The 23,137-nt window shown below is 42.4% G+C and overlaps 1 protein-coding gene across 1 annotated transcript; it reads right to left on the bottom strand.

The window, feature by feature from the left end:
- Positions 1 to 343: 343 nt before the first annotated feature.
- LOC130124875 (E3 ubiquitin-protein ligase pellino homolog 2) lies at positions 344 to 17,627 on the bottom strand. The gene is made up of 7 exons (XM_056294222.1): positions 17,329 to 17,627; positions 8,778 to 8,907; positions 8,172 to 8,273; positions 6,007 to 6,204; positions 5,223 to 5,408; positions 4,811 to 5,016; positions 344 to 3,842 (listed from the first exon to the last, which is right to left on the bottom strand). Exons 1-7 carry the CDS (start codon positions 17,403 to 17,405, stop codon positions 3,458 to 3,460), a joined length of 1,284 nt encoding a protein of 427 aa, XP_056150197.1. The 5' UTR covers positions 17,406 to 17,627; the 3' UTR covers positions 344 to 3,457.
- Positions 17,628 to 23,137: the final 5,510 nt, after the last annotated feature.

The raw sequence follows: 23,137 nt of genomic DNA, 5'->3' as shown, positions 1-23,137 counted from the left end.
AATATACGCGGCCGCCAGAGCCGGTCGTTATAATGTCAGATGGAGTTGGGAGAACTGACGCAACTCAACGCAACCCAGTCCGCTTATGGGTGTGCTGGTCTCAGCGCCAGAACTGGTGAAGTGCGCCCTCTGGCGGCCACACAGTTTACAAAAAAATCATTATTTATATAAGACTATACGTCTATCATAACCAGTTAACTCTCAAATTAGTCTCTAAAATAATATACATTTCCCTATTTTATATACTTAGTATCTGTCTAATACAATTTTAAAGATCTTACATTTCGAGCTAATTATACATCAACAAATGGCTCCATATTACGATTAAGTACACAGTTGTGTTTATAGCAGGTTTATTGACATGTGTATAGCGATTGTCTGTGCACCAGAGCATTACAGAAAGGTATGATATAAAAGTAATACTAAACAGCTGTACATGTAGTGTAGTTTATCAAGGAATGTGTTACAACTGTGAGAACTTCAATGGTATTATAGGGTTAGCAAATAAAAAATGTGAATTAAAAGAAATTAAAAGCTATGCATCGGGGCTGAAGGGCAGTAAAGTATATAGAAAAGCAAGGAACTTAAGGTGCACCAATACCCATGGTGGTTGCCTGTAAGATTTTCAATTGATGAGACTAAACTAGGTTATTGATAACAAAAGAATTTAAACATAAAAATTAAATGGAAAAAAGGCATTTCTAAAGAAAAAATACACCAAGTGAAACGATTTTCTACAATTTCCTTGTACAAAGTGATGATAGATCTCTTTCCAAACATGATCAATATTTAAAATTTAAAAAATCCAGCTATCTGTGTTAATAGTTCATTTCTACATTATGCATTAAAAGACTTGCACTTCAACTCAGCTGCTGGTTAGACTGATGTACCCGACATTAGCGATGAAAAGGGGTATTGGTGCACATCTGCCATGAACGGAAAGGGGAAAAAAGGACTATTTCATTCTTACACATGGGTGATTTCAAACCCATGGCTGGTTTAAACCAAGCCTCAAGTACAAGGATAGCAAAGGAAATCAGATTCACATTAAAATGAGACATTTCATGCCAAAAAATCCCCAAAACAAATTAGCCCAAAAGGTGCTGCAACCATTTCTCCATCCACATGCCAATGACAATAGTTATATATCATGTCTTCAAAAGCAGGATTTACTGGGGCAGACTCCAGTGGTTTTGGCGTGTTTAGTAAAGGGCAGCTTATGTGGATGTGTTCATATCCCGGTTGGTGAACCTGTCTGGGTTCACTACACCCCCCCGACAACAACCCTTTTATTACTACCCGTATGTTAAGTATAGGACTGACCTCTCTGATCTGCTGTGTGTCCCCTGTAGTTATGCAATTAACAAGGACACCTTTTCAGATCTTTACGCCTCTTTCAAAGAGTTGAAATTCTGCACCATGCTCAAATAAACCGCTGACATGATCTCTCGGTGATGTATGTTTGCCAGCCTTGTTGCATGGCTGGCCAGCTGTCCACCTCAAATTTCTGAGTAACGTACTAATCCTGAGCTACAGTAACTGACAACACTGCATTGTTTAGCCATAACCAAGTGTTTTAATCTTGTATTCAGATTCTAAATGTGACTTATTTTTTCCATTGTAAACATATTTTGCCAGTGATGGTCTTGTAGGGATGAAATATTCCTGTTTCTTTAGTCTAAATACAAAAAGAAAACAGTTGTTTATATGGTCAAATTTCTGCAGTGATGAGGTTAAGTGGAAAGTATTAGCATAGTCGTCAAAAGCGGTAATTCCTGGTTTCTCATTCATAAATGTCACACATCTGTCAAGTATAAAGAGTGGGGCTTTTTTTTCCCCCCGGACCAGTCTTCCAAAAGCCGAATCGCTGTGATTGTGGTGGCTGAGGACATGGAAGACATCTCGGCCTATCTCGTCTCACCGGGGGAATAACGCTCTTAGCGTTGAAATTACAGTTTGACAATCCACCGTGCAAAATCGTGAGAGAACGTGTCTGTATGCGTATGGGTATAGAGAATGTGTAGTGTACATACGTGTTACGTTCAGCACATGCAAGCTAGACTTAATTTCATGTGGGGGTGTAATATTAATTGTACGTCTTCCACTCTTGAGGCTATTACTGACAACAATCTTGACTTCTCAAGCTAACCATAATCAAGCTACACCATAATATTCAGTTACAAAAATAGTATCACAATATAGACAATTCAATATGAGCACCTGGGAAGGCTAAACATAGCCCGAGTATTTGGCTACATTCATTGTCAGGGCAATGTTTATGGTTGTGTTGAGTGTGTGTGACACAGTGTTGGCAATAATTTCTCACTCAAAAGCTCTCCTAGATCTACCACACGATAATATTCTGAAACACACAGAACTTGCTTACACTGAGAAAAAACAGTTAACTAAAACAACTGTCAAATAGAAAAATAGTTTTTTTTTTAAACACCAAACATCTAAAAGAATCCCTCCCCATTTCCCCAAAATAAATCCCTCCCCATTTCCTAACAAAATAGTTTTCTTTGAAACAAAACAAGTTGTCTTTTGAGGTTATGTAAGGTCATCATACCCTTTGACCACCAGCCACACTCCCAACATAGACCCTGTGTATCATAATTCAGTCACAAACCAGAAGTGTGTTCAAATTAACGCAGTGGCAATATATCTCGTAGCGTCTGCCATCATTTGACGAGGCTAGCTAGCATGTCGTGCACTGGCACCTGTTCGCATCCCCGTCTGACAACCTTAAAATGCATCTCAGAGAAGTATTCAAATGTATTTAGAAAGTTGCTCAGTTTCTCATCTTGAAATTGTAGGGTTGCAGCTTAATTTACTTTAACGTACACACAGATCCATGGTCCAAGACCCCAGCTGAAAGAAAATTGGGTTGAACACACCTCTGGCTGAGCCTTTCCCAGCCGTTAACCTCGACCGGACTCATCTGAAGTGATCTGTGGTCCATCACTTGGCTAAACATAGCACAACAGCTAGCTTATCTGAGGAAGATATTGCATGGAAGTGCTATTATTGCTTTTTGAGGGTTATGAGGTGCATTTCGCCCTAAGTTTATAAACTAGGCCTTATCTACTTGAAAATCTGTAGGAGAACAGGTATGCTCCCCACCGTGTATCCACCTCATTACTGATATCTCTTAAATCATATTTTATCAACCTATTTAGATCCTACGCAGATGAACAATAATGAGGAAGAAACAAGGAGAGGGAGTCTTCAGCCTGAATTCAGCAGCACAATGTTGGGCAATGTTTAGACTGAGTGAGGAACAAGCACGCTTCTCTAACATGTGAAAAGTGGTGTCAGATCCTCTCTATCAAAGACCGTTCTATATTGGATATTGTTTAACTTCTGCAACCTGTATATATAGGGCTCGGCCATCACTCTGCTGTTAAATTATTATATTTTGTTAGTGGTTATTACGATGCTGTCGGCAGTGGGGAGGTTAGTCGACGGGGCCCTGGAAGATGAGCCTCGTCCAGCCGGGGGAGCTCAGAGCAATGGAGCAGAAGGGGCAGACGGGTCTGAAGGCGTGGGTCCCGTGGGGCAGCGGGGTCTCAGCCCAGTACTTGGCTGTCCTCTCCGAGCAGACATGGCCGCACGGCACAAATGCGTGGGTCGGGGCTTCGGCATCCACGTACACGGCGGGCTCACAGCCCAGCCACAGGGGTACGTAAGGACCCAGGCTCCTGCACAGGGGGCACTCTCGGCGGGTCACAGAGCCCTCACCGTCCCTTTGCTCCTCCTCTCCCTCGGACCGCTGGCCCCAGTCGTGGCGTCCGTGAACATGGCCACAGGAGAGATAGACCCAGGGCTGGCGTTCTTCCAGGCTTGAATAACACATCAGCAAAATGTCAGTTTTTTCAGGTATGCCTGAATGAGTACTGACCTGTCAGCATTACCTTTAATTCAGATCCATTCAAAGTGCTTCTGTTGATGCTAGGGATGTCCCAATCAAGTTTTTTTTTTTTTTGCCTGATCTGATTTAATACTGCATATCTATCGGATACCAATTTCCTGATCTGATATTTATACTTTAAGAACATTAAAGTTCAAAACCAATTCTTTTGGAATGATATACTTGACAATTTAATAGCTCTCCATAAAGAGCAAAATAGCATCACAGCTGTTCATCAATGGTTTTATTAATTTTTTTTAACAAAATAACAAGTAAGCAAGCTATAATATAACTGAACACAATAGCTATATAATATAAAAACACTGACCAGATAGAAAGGACACTACAAAGAATAACATGAATTTGTCATCATCCCTGAAATGATTTCTTTTTAAGTGCCTTATCATATTAGTCATGCTGAACGTAGCGTGGTTACTACTGCCTCACCAAACACTGGCATTGCAGACACTATAAGCTGCTGATGGGCTGCATTCATCTTCCATTTTAAAGAAGTTCCACAATGCCGACATTTTAGCCGCTTGTTGTTGTTGACTTTTTAAAACACATACTGCCTCACTGCTACAAGTTGTGGATAATGTCCATTTACAACATCTAGATGGAGCACAATAGGGCGTTTACGACACAGCTGGTGTAGACACTTTAAAAAGGGGTATAATAAAATAGGACTGGAATATTATTGGGCTAAATAAAACCGATACTGATCCATTAAAATGCAGGACATCCTCAGCACCAAAGTGCAAAACACCAACAGCAAAAGAGTTTGCCTCCTCAGAGGTAAATTTATATTTCACATCAAATAACAGCTTGAAAAGAAATGAATCATCAAACTGAAACAGACCATGAGGAGTGAAGAGACCAGCCAGTGTTGTGTCTGCTTACCTGTGGCTTCGGGGCAAGCTGGGGAAAGCCAGCGTACTGAGGCCTACGGGGCACTGGGGCCGTGCAGCATTCAGCTCCTGGCGTAGTGCTTCCAGGTGGCGCAGGGTGGGAGCACGGAGCAGCCCCTCTCCAGTTCGCCACAGCAGGGTGGCTCCACACAGGTCCACCAAGGAGCCATCACGAAGGGCGCTGCTCTCCCCCTCAGCCTGCAGGGGCGAGTGACATATGTAAGTCAAGCACGTACAGACACAAGCACACAGCGAAAACTGAACCGTTACCAGTCGTGATGCACGCACAAAGAAGTGACATAGTAAGGCTGGTGTTAACAGCGCAAGACACACTCATGCTCTGAGAACTTAGGTGACCAGACATGTACACACTTAAACTCGCACTAGAAACCCACGTGACTAACCAGTTTTCCACGGTTCGGTCCGGAGCGTGTCTCTCGGAGGGCGTAGACATCTCCACAGACAGAGATCTCCCTCCACAGGCCCTGCTTGGAATCCTCTGGGAACCCCTCTGGATGCATCACTAAGACCCCGTTGGTGGTCAGGCCATCCATGTGCCCATCTGGGTTCTTCCATTTGGTGGCCTTCTCCTGTAGATACACAGATATTATTGGTGGGGTTTAAGGGAATATGTTGTTTTTTTTAATCTCTGATTTGTTTTTGTTTATGAGTATGAGAAGGACAGAGTATTGTTGGAAATATTTTGATACTGATACTATATCAGAAGCTTTCAGACCTGATGTCATTTCTGAAACGATCTTTTTATAGTTACTTTTCAACAACTTTTGTACATTTGGCGCAGTATAGTTTTATTTCATGCAGAATTCAGTTTACCGTCTACTTTTGTGAACCGAATCAAGGATTTCTCAGCTGATTCTCTCAGAATAAATTCCACTAAACCTATAAAAAGAATTGGTCTTTTTAATTTTAGCACTGAAGATGCTGAAGCTTTGTGTTGCTGTTTACATAATTCAAACAGCCAAAATTTGCATGGTGCTGATACGACGTTGTTCTATGAATTTAGCACTATAATGAGAGCTGAAGACATTACTTTACTCCAATCAGTTACAGTTCTGTACACTACACCCGCTGAAACAAGCCCTCCCTTGTGAGTTGAAATGATCCCCCCCTCTCTCTGATTTAGCTGGTGAACTGATCTTTGTCAGTGTGATACGTCAGTCCTCTTACCCCGAGGAAAATGTTTTTGGAAGAGTCAAAGCCAGCAGCGTAGATGCGAGCAGTGTAGGGTGGGTTGCGTTCACATACGATTCTGCAGGCAAAGCGTGAGATGGTGCTGGGGGCAACAGAGGGGTCCTCTCCCTCCTTCCCCCCTCCGGAGGTGTCCGTCACCACAAAATCAATTGGACTTTCTGTGGAGCGCCCAATCTGTACAAGATAACACAGAATGTTCATTTCTGCAAAGAAAGAGATGGCTGGTCATTCAGGATATATACAAAAACTATCTAAAAAAGAAACCTTGTGTTGCTTTATGTGATTGATTTATGTGTTGTGAAACTGATCTTACCTGCTTAGAATTTTCCAGAAATGTGTTTTGCATTGGTTTTGTATTTGTTTAAACTTGTTTTGTCTACCGCTTAAGTGAAGCTTTCACTGCTCTGAGTGATTTGGCCCAAAGTAACTGCCCTATCACTCCTCCAGGACAACATGCAGGTTGGTCTTTTTTTGTCTGTTTTCTATGTTTCACAAATACTGATAACGAGTAAAAAAAAAGAAAGAAATTACAACATGGATCATGAACACATCTGAGGCACCTCCATGTTTGAGGTCTATTATCCACAAAATCTTAACAATTAAGGGCTTTATAAGATGAAATTGTTGTACAAAAGAAAAGTATAATCTCAAATATCATTAACAAATTGGTAATAGAAAGATACAATTTACAATTGTAAATCCTAAAGGATCCAGTTTTTTATTTTACTTCTGGAGTGTTCTTGCTGCTTTGAATGCATCTGGGTCCCACCTCTGAGCTGGTACCCCTCCAACTTATTATTCATGAATATTCATTTACCCCGCTGTGGGAGAGCCAGTGTCACGTGATCGACTGTATACTGTGAGTAATCACATGCGTGTGTGTGTGTGTGTGTGCGTACAGGTAATGTAGCGTGCAGTTCGGGTTCCTGCTCTGATTTGTCTTAGCCTCTGTTTCACCCTCTTCTAGCTTTCATCACAGAGACTGTCATTGTCACAGACCAAGAGTCAAACTAACCTGATGAAACTGCAGAAACCTTATAACAGGATTTTGGATACAGATAATGTAGGCTGGTGAGAATGAAATTAGGTTAAAACAATAATTTTCACTGGCATGTTAAAAGTTCTATATTCAGAACAGCAGAGACAAGTATGTTTAGAAATACAACCCCTTTGTTTTTCATTTGAGTTCACTTATAGGCTTCGGTCAGTGGAGCTTTGGTTTCCTAAATGACTCCGTCTCTCACAAACTTTTGCTGTCACTTTCTCTCTCCTGACCTTCTCCAAACTATCCTCTGCCGAGTCCCATGCCTGATAAAAAGACCTCTGCCAGCAGAGATCAAGCGGACTATAGAGGCAAAATCAACCCTTTGACTCTTTAACATTTTTAAAGATGAGCGGCTCTCTCTGAAATTTATATTTCTGGAAAGCCAAGATGGTAAATGTATCATGAGACAGATCTTCAACTTTTGCTCAAGGTTTATTCATATCATTGCTTACAGTTTGAATCTAGGCCATTCTTGAATGTAATTTGCTGCCATTATTAGAATAGCACATCCTTCTGGCTTAATGAGGAACTTGTCTGTATTCACAAATACTCATATGAAAACTGTACAACATTGTAGGTATAACAAATGTAGACTCCAGTTGGATTTTATTTTTTTGGATCCGCCCCCCCCCCTTTTCCTCTCCAATTCTATCTGACCAATTACCCCACTCTTCCAAGCTGTCCCAATCTCTGCTCCACCCCCTCTGCCGAGCCAGGGAGGGCTGCAGACTACCACATGCCTCCTCTGATACATGTGGAGTCGCCAGCCGCTTCTTTTCACTTGACAGTGAGGCGTTTCACCCGGGGGACGTAGCACGTGGGAGGATCACGCTATTCCTCCCAGTTCTCTCCCCCCCCCCAAACAGGCGCCCCGACCGACCAGAGGAGGTGCTAGTGCAGCAACAAGGACTACATACCCACATCCGGCTTCCCACCCGCAGACATGGCAGATTGTGTCTGTAGGGACACCCGACCAAGCTGGAGGTAACACGAGGATTCGAACCGGAGATCCCCGTGGATTTTAGGTTAAAATTCTGACATCATGTGCAAAGAGGAGGTGAGAAAGTGACTCTTTTTTATTGGTTTCACACAGTACCTGGAACATGTCTGTGTTGTTGTCATGGCAGTACTCCACCACCACAGTCTGGTTACGGGACAGGGTAAAGGAGATGCTGTGCTGCCCCCTGCTGTTGACAGCCTGCAACAACAACAGGATGGCGCAAAGTCAGGGGCTGCATCCATACCCAGTGGAATGACCTTTTGTTCACACTTTTTGCCATGGATGAATAAAAGGAGAGAAAAGACAGACTAGACAGTCTTTGAGTTGCACTGATATCTTAGATGGAAACAAGTTAAATCTCAAAGGTCATTGAAAGAATGGTTATAATCACAATTTTTAAAGTTTTATGATGCAAACTATAGTATCACATTGCCATATTTTAATGCTCACCAAAATGTAATTTTTATGTGAGATGTCACAGGTATCTTTAATGAATTTCTTTGCACTGTATCCATGGAAAATATGAACAAAACACAGAGGCAGGCAAGCACACACACACACACACACACACATCACACATTGTCATCCTTCCTCTAACCATTTCACAGAAGGGAACAGTAACAGGAAGGAAACCAATGTTGTACGCCGATAAAAGTACATATGCGCAACTACACACATTCGCACAGACACACACATACAGACCTTGCTGTCCTGTGGTGTATTGAGGATGTGAACAGTGCTGGGTTTGACACCATTGGCCTTGGCTCTTCGGTAAAGAGCAAAGCGGCTCTTTCTGCGTCCCCGGTCTCCGCTGGGGAGAGAGCCATTGTACCTAAAGAGGGACAAACAAACAAGAAAAGAAGTCATGGAGAAAAAGGTCATCACAAAGGCCAAATCAGACAGAGGTGGAAAGAGAACAGAATAGATTACAACATAATGAAGACATTTTCCACGGCCTGGCCTCAGGCACTTATCAAAACAAAAGACATAAGAGAGACTAAGTTTACTGAGAGAAAAAATGGCAAAAATGCCAACAACATCAGGGACAAGAAAAAGCTATCAGAAACTTGTTTTGTGCAAATGCTTGCAATCAAAAGGCAAACAAATAAAGGTGTGTGTGTGTCTCTGCGGCTAATCTCGCAAACCACTACACCCATCAGCCTAACATTTTTTGTGCAGTTATGACTGTATGATGAAGAACCTGTTGTTGCAGTGATTAAAAACCTTCGGAAAATGTTTGTTCTCACTAAAGCCGCTCCCTCTCCTCATTCACTCTCTAGCTTTCTTGACCAATGCTGCTTTCCATCGCTGCCTGCTCTGAGTCAACCGTGTGCAAGCGCGACTCACATCTACAGTTGAGTCAGATCGGGCAGTGAGTGTCAAAACCAAACCATTATGTATTCGGGTATGAGTCTTGAAACCCAGAAGTTGATCATATTTTGCAAATCAGCAAATCATTCACTGTTGATCTCAGCACAGGAGAACTGGAGGAACACTGGACGAACCAAAAATAATTCACCTTGCCGCCACATGGAAGTGCCATAGTCTCGTGTCAAAACTGCTATAAAAATACAATTTCCAGAGTAGGATTAATCAGTCACAGCTGGAAATCATCTCAGCAGCTACAATAATACATTTCCCATGGCTTAGCTATGTTTTCTTACCATTGTTTTATGAATAAAAGTCAATCATTGCAGCAGCCATTCACCTTGATTCATTTCATATCATGAAAACCATGATGGTTAAACACATCTGAATCCTGTTAATAAGGACATTGAAATTATGATAGCTTGATCTCTGTCATTTCATATTAGACTTGGTCACATTCATGCGAAGGTCCGCCTAGGAGGCTGCACATCCACAGACTGATAGGCAAAACGTTTTATTAGGTGGTTTTTAGCTTGAGCGCTGCATAATAACCCCCCCCCCCCCATTCAATTGACTTGGGTGCTGTGCAAGTCTTATAATGGCAGGAAAAACATTGGTTTTTATTTATTTATTCGCCCTTTTTCTCCCCAATTGCACTTGGCCAATTACCCCACTCTTCTGAGCTGTCCCGGTCGCTGCTCCACCCCTTCTGCCAAGCTGGGGAGGGCTGCAGACTACCAGATGCCTCCTTCAATACATGTGGAGTCGCCAGCAGCTTCTTTTCACCTGACAGTGAGGAGTTTCGCCGGGGGGACGTAGCGCGTGGGAGGATCATGCCATTCCTCGCAGTTCCTCCTCCCCCCTGAACAGGCGCCCCAACCGACCAGAGGGGGTGCTAGTGCAGCGACCAGGACACATACCCACATCCGGCTTCCCACCTGCAGACACGGCCAATTATGTCTGTAGGGACGCCGAACCAAGCCGGAGGTAACACACGGGGATTCGAAACGGCGATCCCCGTGTTGGTAGACAACGGAATAGACTGCTACACTACCCAGACTCCCAACACTGTTTTTTTTTGTTTTTTTTTGTCTGTGTGTACGTGTATGGCGAGAGGGAGATACATACGCCTGGCAGAGATCTGCACTCTACTGAGGGCATGGCTCTAGTTGTGCATCTCGTCAGCTGTTTCACTGTGCAGCCATGTCAGACTTATCTCATCTTTTAAATTGCTTTAGCACAGCACTTCCTTCCCACAGGCCACTCCTGATTCAAGTAGAACTACCGAACCTCATCCACAGACAAAATACCACTTGAACGTCAGTCACTCAGTTTGTACTTGAAACTCCCCACTCACTGCAGTGGTGTACGCCATTGTTTAACCTCTCTTTACATAGAAACACCTCTTCAGCAAACCAGAATAGCCTTAAGCAACTACTCTAATTAAGTCTCTTAATAATAACGAAAGTTTCCCTCCATTAGCACAAGCAGACCTGGCAAATTATCTCCATGTTAGTGCCAGGCTCAAAAATAATCTAGTCAAAGCCCAGAGCGTGCAATTTACAATTCAATTTAAACCTCTGAAAGGATGTTTTCAAGTGTTTTCATGTGTTTTTGCTGGCTCGCATGCTCAAACCCAAAAGTAGTTTTGGCCAATCTGCTTCTTCTGTCAGAGCCTCTCAGGACTGGAAAAACTTACCGCAACACATAAACTGTGTCAACTGCCACAGAAAGTTGAATCAGTTCATCTGGACACAAAGTTTATTGAGAGGAACATTTCATCACTCATCTAAGCGACGTCTTCAGTCTTAACTAACTGCTGGTATCCCCACCCTTATAAACAATACAGTTGCATAACGACCCGAAAACAATGACCAGTTTCATATGCAAATTGCCATGACCATTAACTGGAACGTTTCTCCCAATAAACGTTATGTCCAGATGAACTGATTCAATTTCCTGTGATTTCCTTACCTGGATTACTGAGCATGTATCAAGACGTGTAAACTAACATTCCTTCTCCGCTACATTAACAGCCTGGCTTATCTGCAATCAAACTTGTGAATGCTTGAACAGTGAGGTGTTTTTGTATTGAATTTGTCATTATTAGGATTCAATTCTACACTGCAATAATCCAGTCTGTCCTCTGCACATCCATCACTGTCTGGTTTGGTTCGGCCACCAAACAGGACAGGAACAGACTACAACGGACAGTTAAGTCTGCAGAGAAAATCATTGGTGCCAACCTGCCCTCCATTCAGGACTTATACACCTCCAGACTCAGGAAACAGGCAGGCAACATCACTGCAGACCCATCACACCCTGGTCACAATCTGTTCCAACTCCTCCCCTCTGGCAGGCGCTACAGAGCACTGTACCCAACAACCAGAAATAAAAACAATTTCTTTCCACAGGCTGTCATTCAAATGAATGCTTAACATTGTCAAATATGTCCGACCATTTTGTATACACTCTACTGTACATTGTACATATACTGGTTCGCTCTGTCATGTCCATCTACCTCAGGCATGTATGTAAGTAACCTGCTAACAATTATTTTAGCCTCGCTGATATATTCTCTGCACCATTGCACCATATCACCTTTTATTTCACCTGCATATAGTCAATCCTTGTGTATATGTCTGAAGATTGTTGTGTTGCAGTGTTGTTATTCTATGTTAAGTACACAGACAGCCACAAAACTGGAGTCAGATTCCATGTATGTGCAAACCTGCATGGCTGATAAACATGATTCTGAATAATTTTCTGTGTGTCATAAGAGCTGTCTTTCTTGTGTCTATGCAGTACAGACTCTGTTCATAGCTGCATATTTTCCCTGCTTTTATCTTTGATTGTATTTTCAGTGCTTCTATTCTTAATGTTTGTGCTTTTAACTATTGCCCGCTCGGTGGACTACAGATTAAAATTAGCCTTTCTGGCTAACTCTGGCATATTTTCAGAAATGTTATTAATATGCACTGTCCCTGCCAAATAAAGTAATAAACTAAACTTAAACCTCACCAGCATATCCCATCTGACAGCAGGTCTGACCCAAAAAAACCAAGTTCGTCCTCAATTTCCAAATGAAGCCGCGTGGAAGTTCATTATCACACACTGAGCTCACACAGCAGGCCGTATGGTACATTTAAGCTTTTGGCTAATCGGTGACACATGGTCCCACTTATTAAAAAAACTATTCAGAGGATGCCCAGTAGGCAAGAATAGCCTGTGAAGGACATCAGCTCCAGCTGAACAAGCCTTCAGATGGGACCACGTCACAGGCTGTACATACTGGGTCTGTCTACTGAGGTAGTAAAGTGGGATCAGGGGACAAGATCCTCAATTGGTTGGAAGAATCTTATCTTTTTCTGAGGATTGACTGCACCTACTTTAATCATCTAGTCTCAATTGAAGTTTCAGCAGTTTTAGCCACGACCACTCCTAAAACACCCTAAATATGGACTAGATACGAAGCTAATACAAGTCCTGGGTGATGTGAAACTGTACTTGAATAGAGCGAACATGCTTAAACCTAATGTGTAAATGCACCCCAGGTAAAGAAGACTGAATTACTTGAACCACCGCAAAAGATGGACAGCGATGCATTTGGCCACATTAACAACAAAAATGTAAGCATAGCGGTGGTGATGGCAGGCAGCACAAACAGGAAACTAGAAAAAAAAGGTGTTCACGATCAAAAGGGATATAAAACTTGTGTGAAGACGTGCTGTGCATGGCAACTTGTGTTTTTACGTGGGAAGGAGAAATGTGATTTATTACCAGAGCTTACCATGGATGCATTTTAATGTCAAGGCAGGGGTACCTAAGTTGTATCTAGACAAAATCTAGACACCATTCACAGTCAATGTCAAATGTAAATGAAGCCACAGAGACCCGATGGTTCTGTGACATCTGTCAGCAGAAACCGTATGATCAAGTCAGTCTTGGTCAGTCCTTTAAGGCTTTCCAAAATATCAATTATGCATCAGAGAGCTTGTCATTAGTAGTGTGTTCCACATCTCTTCCACAATAGAAGATATCATTTTTGCCCACATATTTATTTTGTACTATCTATGTATCTATCTGTCTGTCTGTCTATCTATCTATTACGGCTGGGCAGTATATCAATATTATATTGATACTGTGATATAGACTAGATATCATCTGGGATTTTGGATATCGTAATACCATGATATGACAGAAGTGTTGTCTTTTCCTGGTTTTAAAAGCTGCATTACAGTAAAGAGATGCAATTTTCTGAACATATCAGACTGTTCTAGCTGTTATATTATTTGACTGTACAAGTTTGGACATCATATCCACATTACTAATGAGCGTTTATCAAAAATGTTGTTGTGTAAATATTTTGTGAGAGGACCAATAGTCATCTCTACAATATTGTCAAAATTTCAATATTGAGATATTCAGTCAAAAATACCATGATATTTGATTTTGACCATATCGCCTTGCTCTACCATCTATACATCAATTCACACCATTCTCACACAATAGGTGTAAATGTTTTATTTGGCTCTCATTTGGGTGTCAATGCTAGCAGCTCACTTTGGTTGTCTGGCTAGGTTGTCAACAGTTGTACAGCTTGACAACTCGCTGTGTTAATTTTTGGTACAGACCAAGACCCAACGGGTTTATGTTGTACTGCACAGTGCTAGATTTTAGCTGTGTTATAAATAAAACCGACTGAACTGAGAAAATTAGTATGTATGATGAAATTCAATGGTCTATTACTTATTGAAGCTGAGGGGTTCCTAAAATATCCCACATAGAGCTCATTGTATAACCAAATTAGGTACAAGCATTGTCAGAATGTGTGGTTCACGGATTCCTGGATGTATTAAGCACGTTGTGAAGTAAATGCACAACAGCTCCTCATCTTGTTGTGTCCAGACTGAAACCTCTTGCCGGCCTCTGCATGCGTGTACAGCGTAGCTGTTAGTTAACATGATGTGAATTTATTTGACTAGGACCTATATATTGCTGTGCATCTAAGGATGATTAAGTGTTTAGTCACCAACCCCTGACTCTGGGCTAAAAAAGAGTGAGGAAGAGTCAGATAGATGTTGCTCAAAAGGCCAACCTTAGGGATTATTTATTTGTTCATGCATTTTTCCTGTTCTAATCCAAACGATAAAATTCCTAATTTATGTCGGTTAGTTCTGCCCAAATGTTCAATTATCATGATGATCACTGGAAATTTTGCACGATATTGATAAATCCCACAAATATGTGCTTATACCATGTTTATGAATTTGGCTTAGGTTCATCACATTGAACTGATTGGTTACGTAAAGTAAAATATCAAACCTATACTAGTTTTCAAACACTATTCCCTCAAATATTTCAGACCACATTTTGTGAGAAAACTTAAGTAATAGATTCTTGCTATCATTAATTTAGATGGTAAAATTGTGTATCACAATATGACAGTATCCAAATTTCATCTCTTATGTTCATACCCACAAAACATCCACACTTGGTATCACTTATAAGGAACCCACACTCCCAGACTGGTATTCTGATTTTGGTACAGGATGTGGAGTGAACACCATGGAAGAAAAGGGCAAACGGAAAAAAAGTTTAAGGTTGTGAAAATCGTATGGCTGACAGAGGGAGACTGACCAGACCAGTGACTTAAACTGAATATAAAAACAGAGTGACAATGTGAAGAGAGACAGGGTATCAAGACCAGAGGGACGGGCGGCGAGATGAGGGGAAGGGAAGGGAAGGAAGGGCATCGGACACAACTGGGAGCAGGAGGCTGGGAGGGGAAGGGAAGGGCCGGCAGAGTAGCAGCTGAGCGCGGTGCGTTTCACCTGGGCAGTCCCGGCATGCTTCACGCATTTGCGCCCACCACAAAACACAGTATGAAATATTCACTCTCTCTGCCCCCCAACACAGGGTTTATTTTCGTTGAGGGGGCCTGGCTCTCTGAGAGTCGGCACTCAGCAGAGCACAGGGAGGGGACTGAGAGTGTATGAGAGAGGAATGCGACAGTAACGACGTGAGAATATCAGTTTGATAAAGGAGTGTGACAGAAATATATATAAATGGAACAAGAGGAAGTTTTTGCATGAGATAAGGTGATAAAACAGAGAAACAGACAAAGACTGTTAGAGAAAGACGCTCTCTGACAGGGCAGAAGTGAGTTGAGCCATGCAGGGTTGGATGTTCATGGTGTCTAGGCTAACTAAGTTAATGAGCGATGGCAGGCAGCCACTGTAAAGATCACATGCACTGCACCGAGACAGACATCGACCACACAGGGCATGTGATCATTAAGGCAGACAGATGTGGAGTCAAACCCAACTTGCATAAATAGTACAAGAAAATTAGATGTCTGACAGGCAGTGGTAGGAAGAATTTTCTAATTCTGACCGGTGTTCTCTCTAAGGTTTATCTATGGTACATTTCTGAATTGGACAGTCAGCCCCAATTCTGAGACTCAAAAATTTAATACCATGGATCATGGCATGCTGATATAGGAAAGCCAATGAAATAAAACTATACATGATGAAATTTGGTATCTACAGCTCACTGAAAAAGGGGGGTGACAACTCCGCAAGCCCAGAAGCTAACACTCTTCTCACAGGGCTGGGTCAAAAGTTGTTTGAAAATCGGTTAATGCAGGTGGCATCAAGATGGCAGAGTAGGTGCCAAAAAACCCTTAACTTCTGTACCTTGATAGTGTGAAATTCGGATACAATCATATCCTTTCATGCACCCGTCTGCTGAGCGGCCTTAATTTTTAAGATCCACACCAAACAACTAGCTCCTGTCATGGTTTGATGGTTTGATGGCGAAATGGGTGTAACAGACCGATCCATTGTAACCATAGGAGAATGATGAGGAGTGCTGATCAGTATTCAGATGCAGGCTGCAGTCTCGCCATCCCATGTTTAACCAGAGGGAAAGAGAGAGGCCATTAGGTCACTTATCTTTGGCATACACAGGAAGTTCTGCAGGGCAAAAGGGAGGTCTGTACGACTCTGGGTTTGTGTGTTTGTGTGTGCTTGTGTGCGTGCGTTCTGTTGTAGCACTAGTGATCCCTGCAGACCCTGCATAGTCTGAAGCTGAAGGGGTGGAAATGCTGTGAAAGCTGGTGGCTGTCATCAGCACATCCTGTCTACTGTCTGTGTGTGTGTGTGTGTGTGAGGGGGTGGTGCTGAGGTTTCTAGTCTATGCTTGACATGAATGGTCATCCGGCTGCAATTGCTAAGTAATAAATTAGACAATGCCTTTATGATAAAATCGATGCAAGGTGGAATGTGACATTTTTCAGTCAACGCGTTTTATCCTCTGTCCCACTTTCTACAGTCACACATCCAGCATAGTATGACATCATAGGGATTTACAGACTGAGCAATCGAGTGCTGATTTTACACCCACTTACGACCATTGAAGAAGAAAAAAGAGGCTACAGCCGTAGTAGCCTTCCTTACTACGACCAAATAATAAAACAAGTTTGATTTTGGTTTTTTACACCGTTTAAACAAAACATACTGGTAGCAGAAATTAGTCTTACCCAGTGGTATAGATGGAGATAATAGGCTTTCGTTTACAGTACAAACTTACTTTGTAAGATTACACTGCTCTGCCCTGTATCCTTAAAAAAATCACAATGTCCTCCACTTAGCAAAAAAAAAAAAAGAAAAAGAAGAAAGGATTTGAACCTACTGTACTAGTCTCTTACACCGTTAAAGGAGCTTTTTGTAAGAGCGCTGGATTAAACGTGGACTCACACGTCATCCTTTTTCGTTTATTGAACCGATGGAGCCTTTTTGATGTCGGTCTGTTGGTAAAAATAATGAGGGAAAAAAACGTTACTTCAACTAATGCAGCTGTGGTATTACCGTAAGTAACTTACCCCAAAATGACCAACTCGCCGTATTTAACTGGGTCTTTTACGGGCACACCATCTTCGTCCTGTTTCGGCGAATTCATCAGACTGCTCTAAAAAAAACCGTCCGATAGCGATAATATAGTGAGATAAAAAAGGCTAGCGCACTCAAAACTGCTAGGAAGTTATTTAGGATTACAGTCTTGTTAAAGTTTGGGTGCGGGCCAAAGTTTTTTCAGCGTCCTTGCTCCTGGTTTTATTGTTTTGATGCCGTCAAGACGCATCTTTTCGCGGCTTGTCACGGAGCGCAGCGGTATCGATTAAAGGCCCGCTCGACAAATCTGCTCTGTAGCATCGGGTACAAAAACAGCTAGCGGCTAGGACTCGGTCGTACCATTCATTTTATAGGGGTGGTCAAGACGAATTTTCTCTAAATAGTAGATCCTGTGATGTCTTCCGAGGATAAATACGATTCCTAGCCTTGTTTGAAATATATCTATTTGTATTAAGGGTGATCGTGTGGTTAAAAAAAATAAATTCGAAGTAAAGTATAGAAATACATTTCAGCAAGTGTCACCCCCTATTAAACATGAAAAGGGGGGTGTCTTTAAGAGTCTGGCGACTGACTCAAAATATAAAACAGGCTTTTCAAAATTCGGCGGAAGGGCCTCTGTCCTCTGTCCGTTTTACGCCGTCCCACATCATATTCTAGCAAGGTTATTTGATCCAATAAAGAGGGGAAATCATATGAATGATCTCACTGGTCATTATGAAATCTGACGTAATGTGCAACCATAGGAAGGGATGTGATGTTGTGAAGATGTGGGTCACCATTAGGCACGGACGGGACATCTTTTTCATTGTCTGCATTTTTCATTACTTTGTGAGACAATGGCCATCGCCTACGTCTCTCTCTCTAGCGCGCCCGCTCTCTCTGTCTCTCTCTCTCTCTTCCCCTCTTTCTCGCGCTGTCTCGCTCTCTCTCGCTCTTTCTTTCTCTCGCACCACACACGCACACGACACAAACAGCGCGTGTGTGGGAAAGGTACGGATGTAGAGCTTTCGTGTTACTCATAGTGCTGTGGCCACTGGAGGGCATCTCAGCCATGTTGTATAAATTCCAAGATCTATATGAAATAGGTTGGTTGTGGTAAAGTATCCCTCCACTCAAAATGTGTTTTTCCTATGTTTGTGTCCCCTAAAATGTCTCGCTTTGACTATCCTGACTTGTATCAGTCCAAAGTTTTGTCACTAGAGCGGTGTTTTCACATTCCTCTACTGAAGAGCTGTCTGTGCGCGTCCCCAAAAAACCTGAGATTTAAACGCACTCCGGGCAAACTAGATTTGGTACGTCACAAATCTGATGCGGGCAAAGAAACCTGAAACGTCCTGTGTGGAGCGGACTTGACAGTGCAGAGAGCGAGTTGGCATTAGCATGTTGGAAGTTTTGACGGCAAACATGGTAGTGTGTGCAGTTTTTTGATGGAAACCGGATCCTTCCAATACCTACCAAAAATTCCCGTATACTGCTGAAATGGTTGGAATTTATTCACATGCCTCACATACCTAAAAACCTGGAGGGACTTGCGTATCTGCAATGCCCATTTCAGTGAGGAGTGTTTCCATAACCTAATGCAAAAGTCACTGGGTTTTCACAAGAAATTAGTTTTCTTTTAAAATTTATTTTGTTCAACCAACAGTCAAATGAAAGCTTTCTGCATGTAACATATTTCCTTTGTGACTCATAAATAGCATGAACTGTGTTAGCTTTTTGTTAACTGCTACTAGTTGTTTGGTAAAAGTGAAACTGTAAACTATGTATTTAGCTAACGTTTCAAATGTCAGGCATGTGAAATAATGATGGCGGCCTGAGGTACGTTGATTTTCACCTGAAAAACGATGCAGTGTGCAATGTAAACCTCTTTTCTAGTCTGGACTTCGATCCCAACCGGGCTTGCGCGGGTCCCCCCTCACACACACACACACACATCCCCTCCGGCCACTACCACTAACAGCGTCCGTTGTCGTACGCTCCGAGGGCTGACAGAGCGGTCCCAGCAAACAAAAAAACGTCCCCAGCACGTCCCCTAAAGGTCCTCTCCGAACGTCCGATAAATGTCATTATGTAGGGTTTTCATTGCGTCGCGGGGACGTTATCGCGAGACGTCCCTGTGATGTCCTCGCGACGTTACAGGGACGTCTCGCGATAACGTCCCCGCGACGTAACGTAATACATCAAGGAATGAAGGTTAACGTTAAGTAGGGATGTAGGTTTATGATTACAGGTTGTTAATACACCTGAATGAAATTATTGTATGAATAAAATGTATGGACAAGTAGGACTTTGGCTATCTGATACTTGCTAGTCAGCTCGCTAGTTTTAGACAAACTATGAGGAAAATCCTACACTATATATGACATATTTAATTCAGTTATTTCCATTGAGGAACATTATATATTACAGTGTTTTTGGTTATCAACGGGTCTGTGATCGTTACACATAAATGAAATTAATGTTACTATATTTGGCTATACTGTTATTAATTTCTTAGCTCGCTAGCGTAGTTTTAAGTTGCCTTGAAATGGAACTCGTGAGCTTGTGATGAGGACATGCCAAGTCATGTACAGAACTCGTGAACTCTGCGCTCTCAGTAAATTTTCACTTTCGAAGTTTTTAATATCGGTAGGGCGTTCAACTGGTGAACAAGGTAAACACACCATATGACAAGAGCAGGAGAAGGTAGGAAGTAAACTGAGAATGTGTTCTTTCTGGAATATATTTCATTACCATCTTTTTCCTCATTAATTTGTGGTGAACATTGCAAATGTTGAGAGAGGTTGCCATGGTCATTGTGTATTATTCAGGTGGATATTTTTTGTGAGTGTGCAGGGTTATTTACTGTGATATTTATTGTATGGATTATTGTATGTATGTACATTGTATGTGAAAGTCAGGGATCGTCGGGGGGCCGCAGGATACCCCCCTGCGGCTCCTCCTCCGGCGGCCCCTTCCGCGTCCTGGTGGCGAGGGGCTAAGAACTTTGTGGCGGACATGGGCGGTAAACTGGAGCGGGTTTCGGTGGACTGCCTCAAGCTGGCTCACCTGGATTGGACAGGCCAGTTCAATTGGCCCAGCCCCCTCGGCGTGGACGCCCCCCTGCCCCTACGGCCTTCAAGAGGAGCCATTTTGGCCGCATTATTCGTCCCCTGCCACGTTGATTTTTTTCTTTTTGTCATGGTAAATTCTGGGGGGGGCGTGTGTAGTGACCTACTTTGAGGTTAGATATTCACCATGTGGAAGAGATGGTCTCTTTAAGACAGTGGGGGTTAGCAGGGGGGATTATGGGTAGACTTGAGGGCGTGGTTTTGAGTATAAAAATCTGTTGACTTGAAGTTTTTTTTTGTGTGGCATAAATGATCCCACGGCTGTGTGCTGAAAAAGAGAAGTGGTCTCGTCTCCTTTCTTTTATCCTCCACAGTAGTGTATTTTGTATGTGGCTATGTTGACTGTATCGGCACACATATGAGAAATGTGTGTGTTGGGAGGGCGGGGGGTTGCACTTTGTTATTGAAGGCCCTGAAACCCCATGGTGTTCTACTGGGTAATAACAATGTGACAATGTGAACACACTGGAACATCGTAGCAGATATTATTATATGTTTCACAACTATTGCTGTGTCAACCACCGCCTGTTACAAGCTAACACCCAACATAAACAAATAAAAGATGCTAACTAAACTTACCATTCTGATACATCTGCTAGTCGCCTTGTGGCACGGTGGCCCAGTGGTTATTACTGTTGCCTTACTGCAAGAAGGTCCTGGGTTTGAACCCCAGGCTGTCCCAGGTCCCTTCTGTGTGGAGTTTGCATGTTCTCTCCGTGTCTGCGTGGGTTTCCTCTGGATGCTCCTGTTTCCTCCCACCATCAAAAAGACATGCATGTTAGGATTAATACTCCTGCCTGTGCCCCTGATCAAGGCAATGGAAAGAAGAACTGGGGTTGGTCCCCAGGCGTTGCAGATGCCCACTGCTCCTATACAATACGATGGGTTAAATGCAGAGAACAAATCTCATTGTAAGAATACAATTCGTTGTAAGGTACAATGACAAAGTAAAGTGGCTTTCTTTCTTCTTTCTATTTTGGTGCACAACAGAGTTGAGTCTGGGTCTGACTGAGGCTCAAACGTGTGTTTGCTCCAATGCTAGCCATCTTGATGTGCACCACCCTTTCACCGGTCAACCCTAGAGCAAGCAGCGGTGGTGCTGCTTGGCCTGTGAGGCCTGTGATATTTGCATATTCATAGATCCTGAATTTCTCAATGAGGGAGAAAGAGTACACCTGCTTCCAGCCCATTTTCAGTTTTTTTTTTTACTTTTTATTTGGGAAAACCATGTTATATACTAATCATCTCAGAGTATTTCTTAAACTTTAAAATGTGTCTAGAGTGGTGCTTTAACAAAACTAATACCCATTTCTAAGGAGGCCCACGCCTGAAAAGTGATTCATTTTGACAACCTCTACCTTATTCAGTTCTGCATAGGTTCTCTATCTGTTGAGTTGGATCCTCTCCAAAGTTGAATTTGAAACCTTTTTTACTTCATTAAAGAAGTGCTTACAGTTGTGTGTTGTTGCCTGACATAAATAAACAGATGAACAGAACCTACAGCTTTGTACTATGTACACAAGCATGTCACATTCAACTCCAAAAATTTTGTTTTCTGTTCACTACTGTTTGGCTAGTTGGATAGCAGACACTTTGCTGCAGGGTTTTTAGACAAACACTGGAGTGTCTGTAAGAAAATCTTTTAACTCGCCACCAACGTCATGATTGCCTTCATCTGCAACAGTGGGCCTAACTAAAGTACAGGCAGAGAGTGCAACATGTCAAAGCTTGCATGCAAGGCAAGGCAATTAGGTGCAGTGCCATGTACTAAAGGGCTAAGGAATGTTTGGTGATTCTGGCCAGGACCAAATTTACATTAAATGTAATTTTCATTTTTGCTTTGGTAAATTTGCACCAATTATGTATTCAGTCGCTATCGAATCCAAAATGGAAATGAACAGTCTCTTGCGTACACATTTGCTAATGTACAGGTATACTCAACCATAAAAACGCTGTTGATGACAACCGTAGTGGTGATGACTCATAAATGAACTTATGTATGAAACAAACCACACCCTACTTACACAGTGAGTGACATCCCAGTGCAGAAATAGAGCACCTTGTCAAAGAGACCGCTGAGTCACCTCATTCGGAGATGTTGTAGTGAAGAAGCTAAGGTTTCACTGGGACGATTGAAAGTTAAACATCCAACATGCCTTTCTTGTGAGAGACAAGGTGCAAACTGGATCAACCAGACGTGAGCAGACTCAACTTTTTTTTCACTTACTGTGTTTGTAGGTCTCTATTTATTTATGTCTCTCTTTGTTTTTCTTTCCTTCTCTAATTTTTTTCCTGCCTCTCATTTGGTTGAGTTTCAGTGATAGGCTCGAGAATGGGTTCAGCCTGCATCATTCAGGAGGAATCCACATTGCTCCTCTCACTTTCCTGAGGTTATGACCTTGACACCCAGTCTTTGAGAAGATGCACGTCCATTCTGGACAGTGAAAACTATCCTCTCTTCAACCAGGCCAACACAACCCAAAGAATTATATGCTCCATGACATCTCACTGAATTTCTTTCGACTCAAAAATAAATTGCTAATGAGGAAATACATTTGAAACTATCCAATAGGAGAATTTCTCTATTTGATTGCCCCTTTTTCAGTCACACATCTGTGTAAGATACTTTAAATGGCTAGCGCCCCTAAAGCTGATAGGGATTCACATACGA

Source organism: Lampris incognitus, chromosome 15, assembly GCF_029633865.1.
Source record: "Lampris incognitus isolate fLamInc1 chromosome 15, fLamInc1.hap2, whole genome shotgun sequence".
In the NCBI taxonomy this organism is placed as follows: Eukaryota; Metazoa; Chordata; class Actinopteri; order Lampriformes; family Lampridae; genus Lampris; species Lampris incognitus.
This window is presented reverse-complemented; position numbering and strand designations above follow the sequence as displayed.

Bases quoted from the DNA above. Each gene is read 5' to 3' on its own strand.
- LOC130124875 (XM_056294222.1), bottom strand. From the start codon at position 17,405: ATGAATTCGCCGAAACAGGACGAAGATGGTGTGCCCGTAAAAGACCCA. The intron at 8,908-17,328 runs GTAAGTTACTTA...GTCCCTCTTTAG, and splicing joins GGCGAGTTGGTCATTTTGGG to GTACAATGGCTCTCTCCCCA. The intron at 5,409-6,006 runs GTAAGAGGACTG...GTGTATCTACAG, and splicing joins CCAAAAACATTTTCCTCGGG to GAGAAGGCCACCAAATGGAA.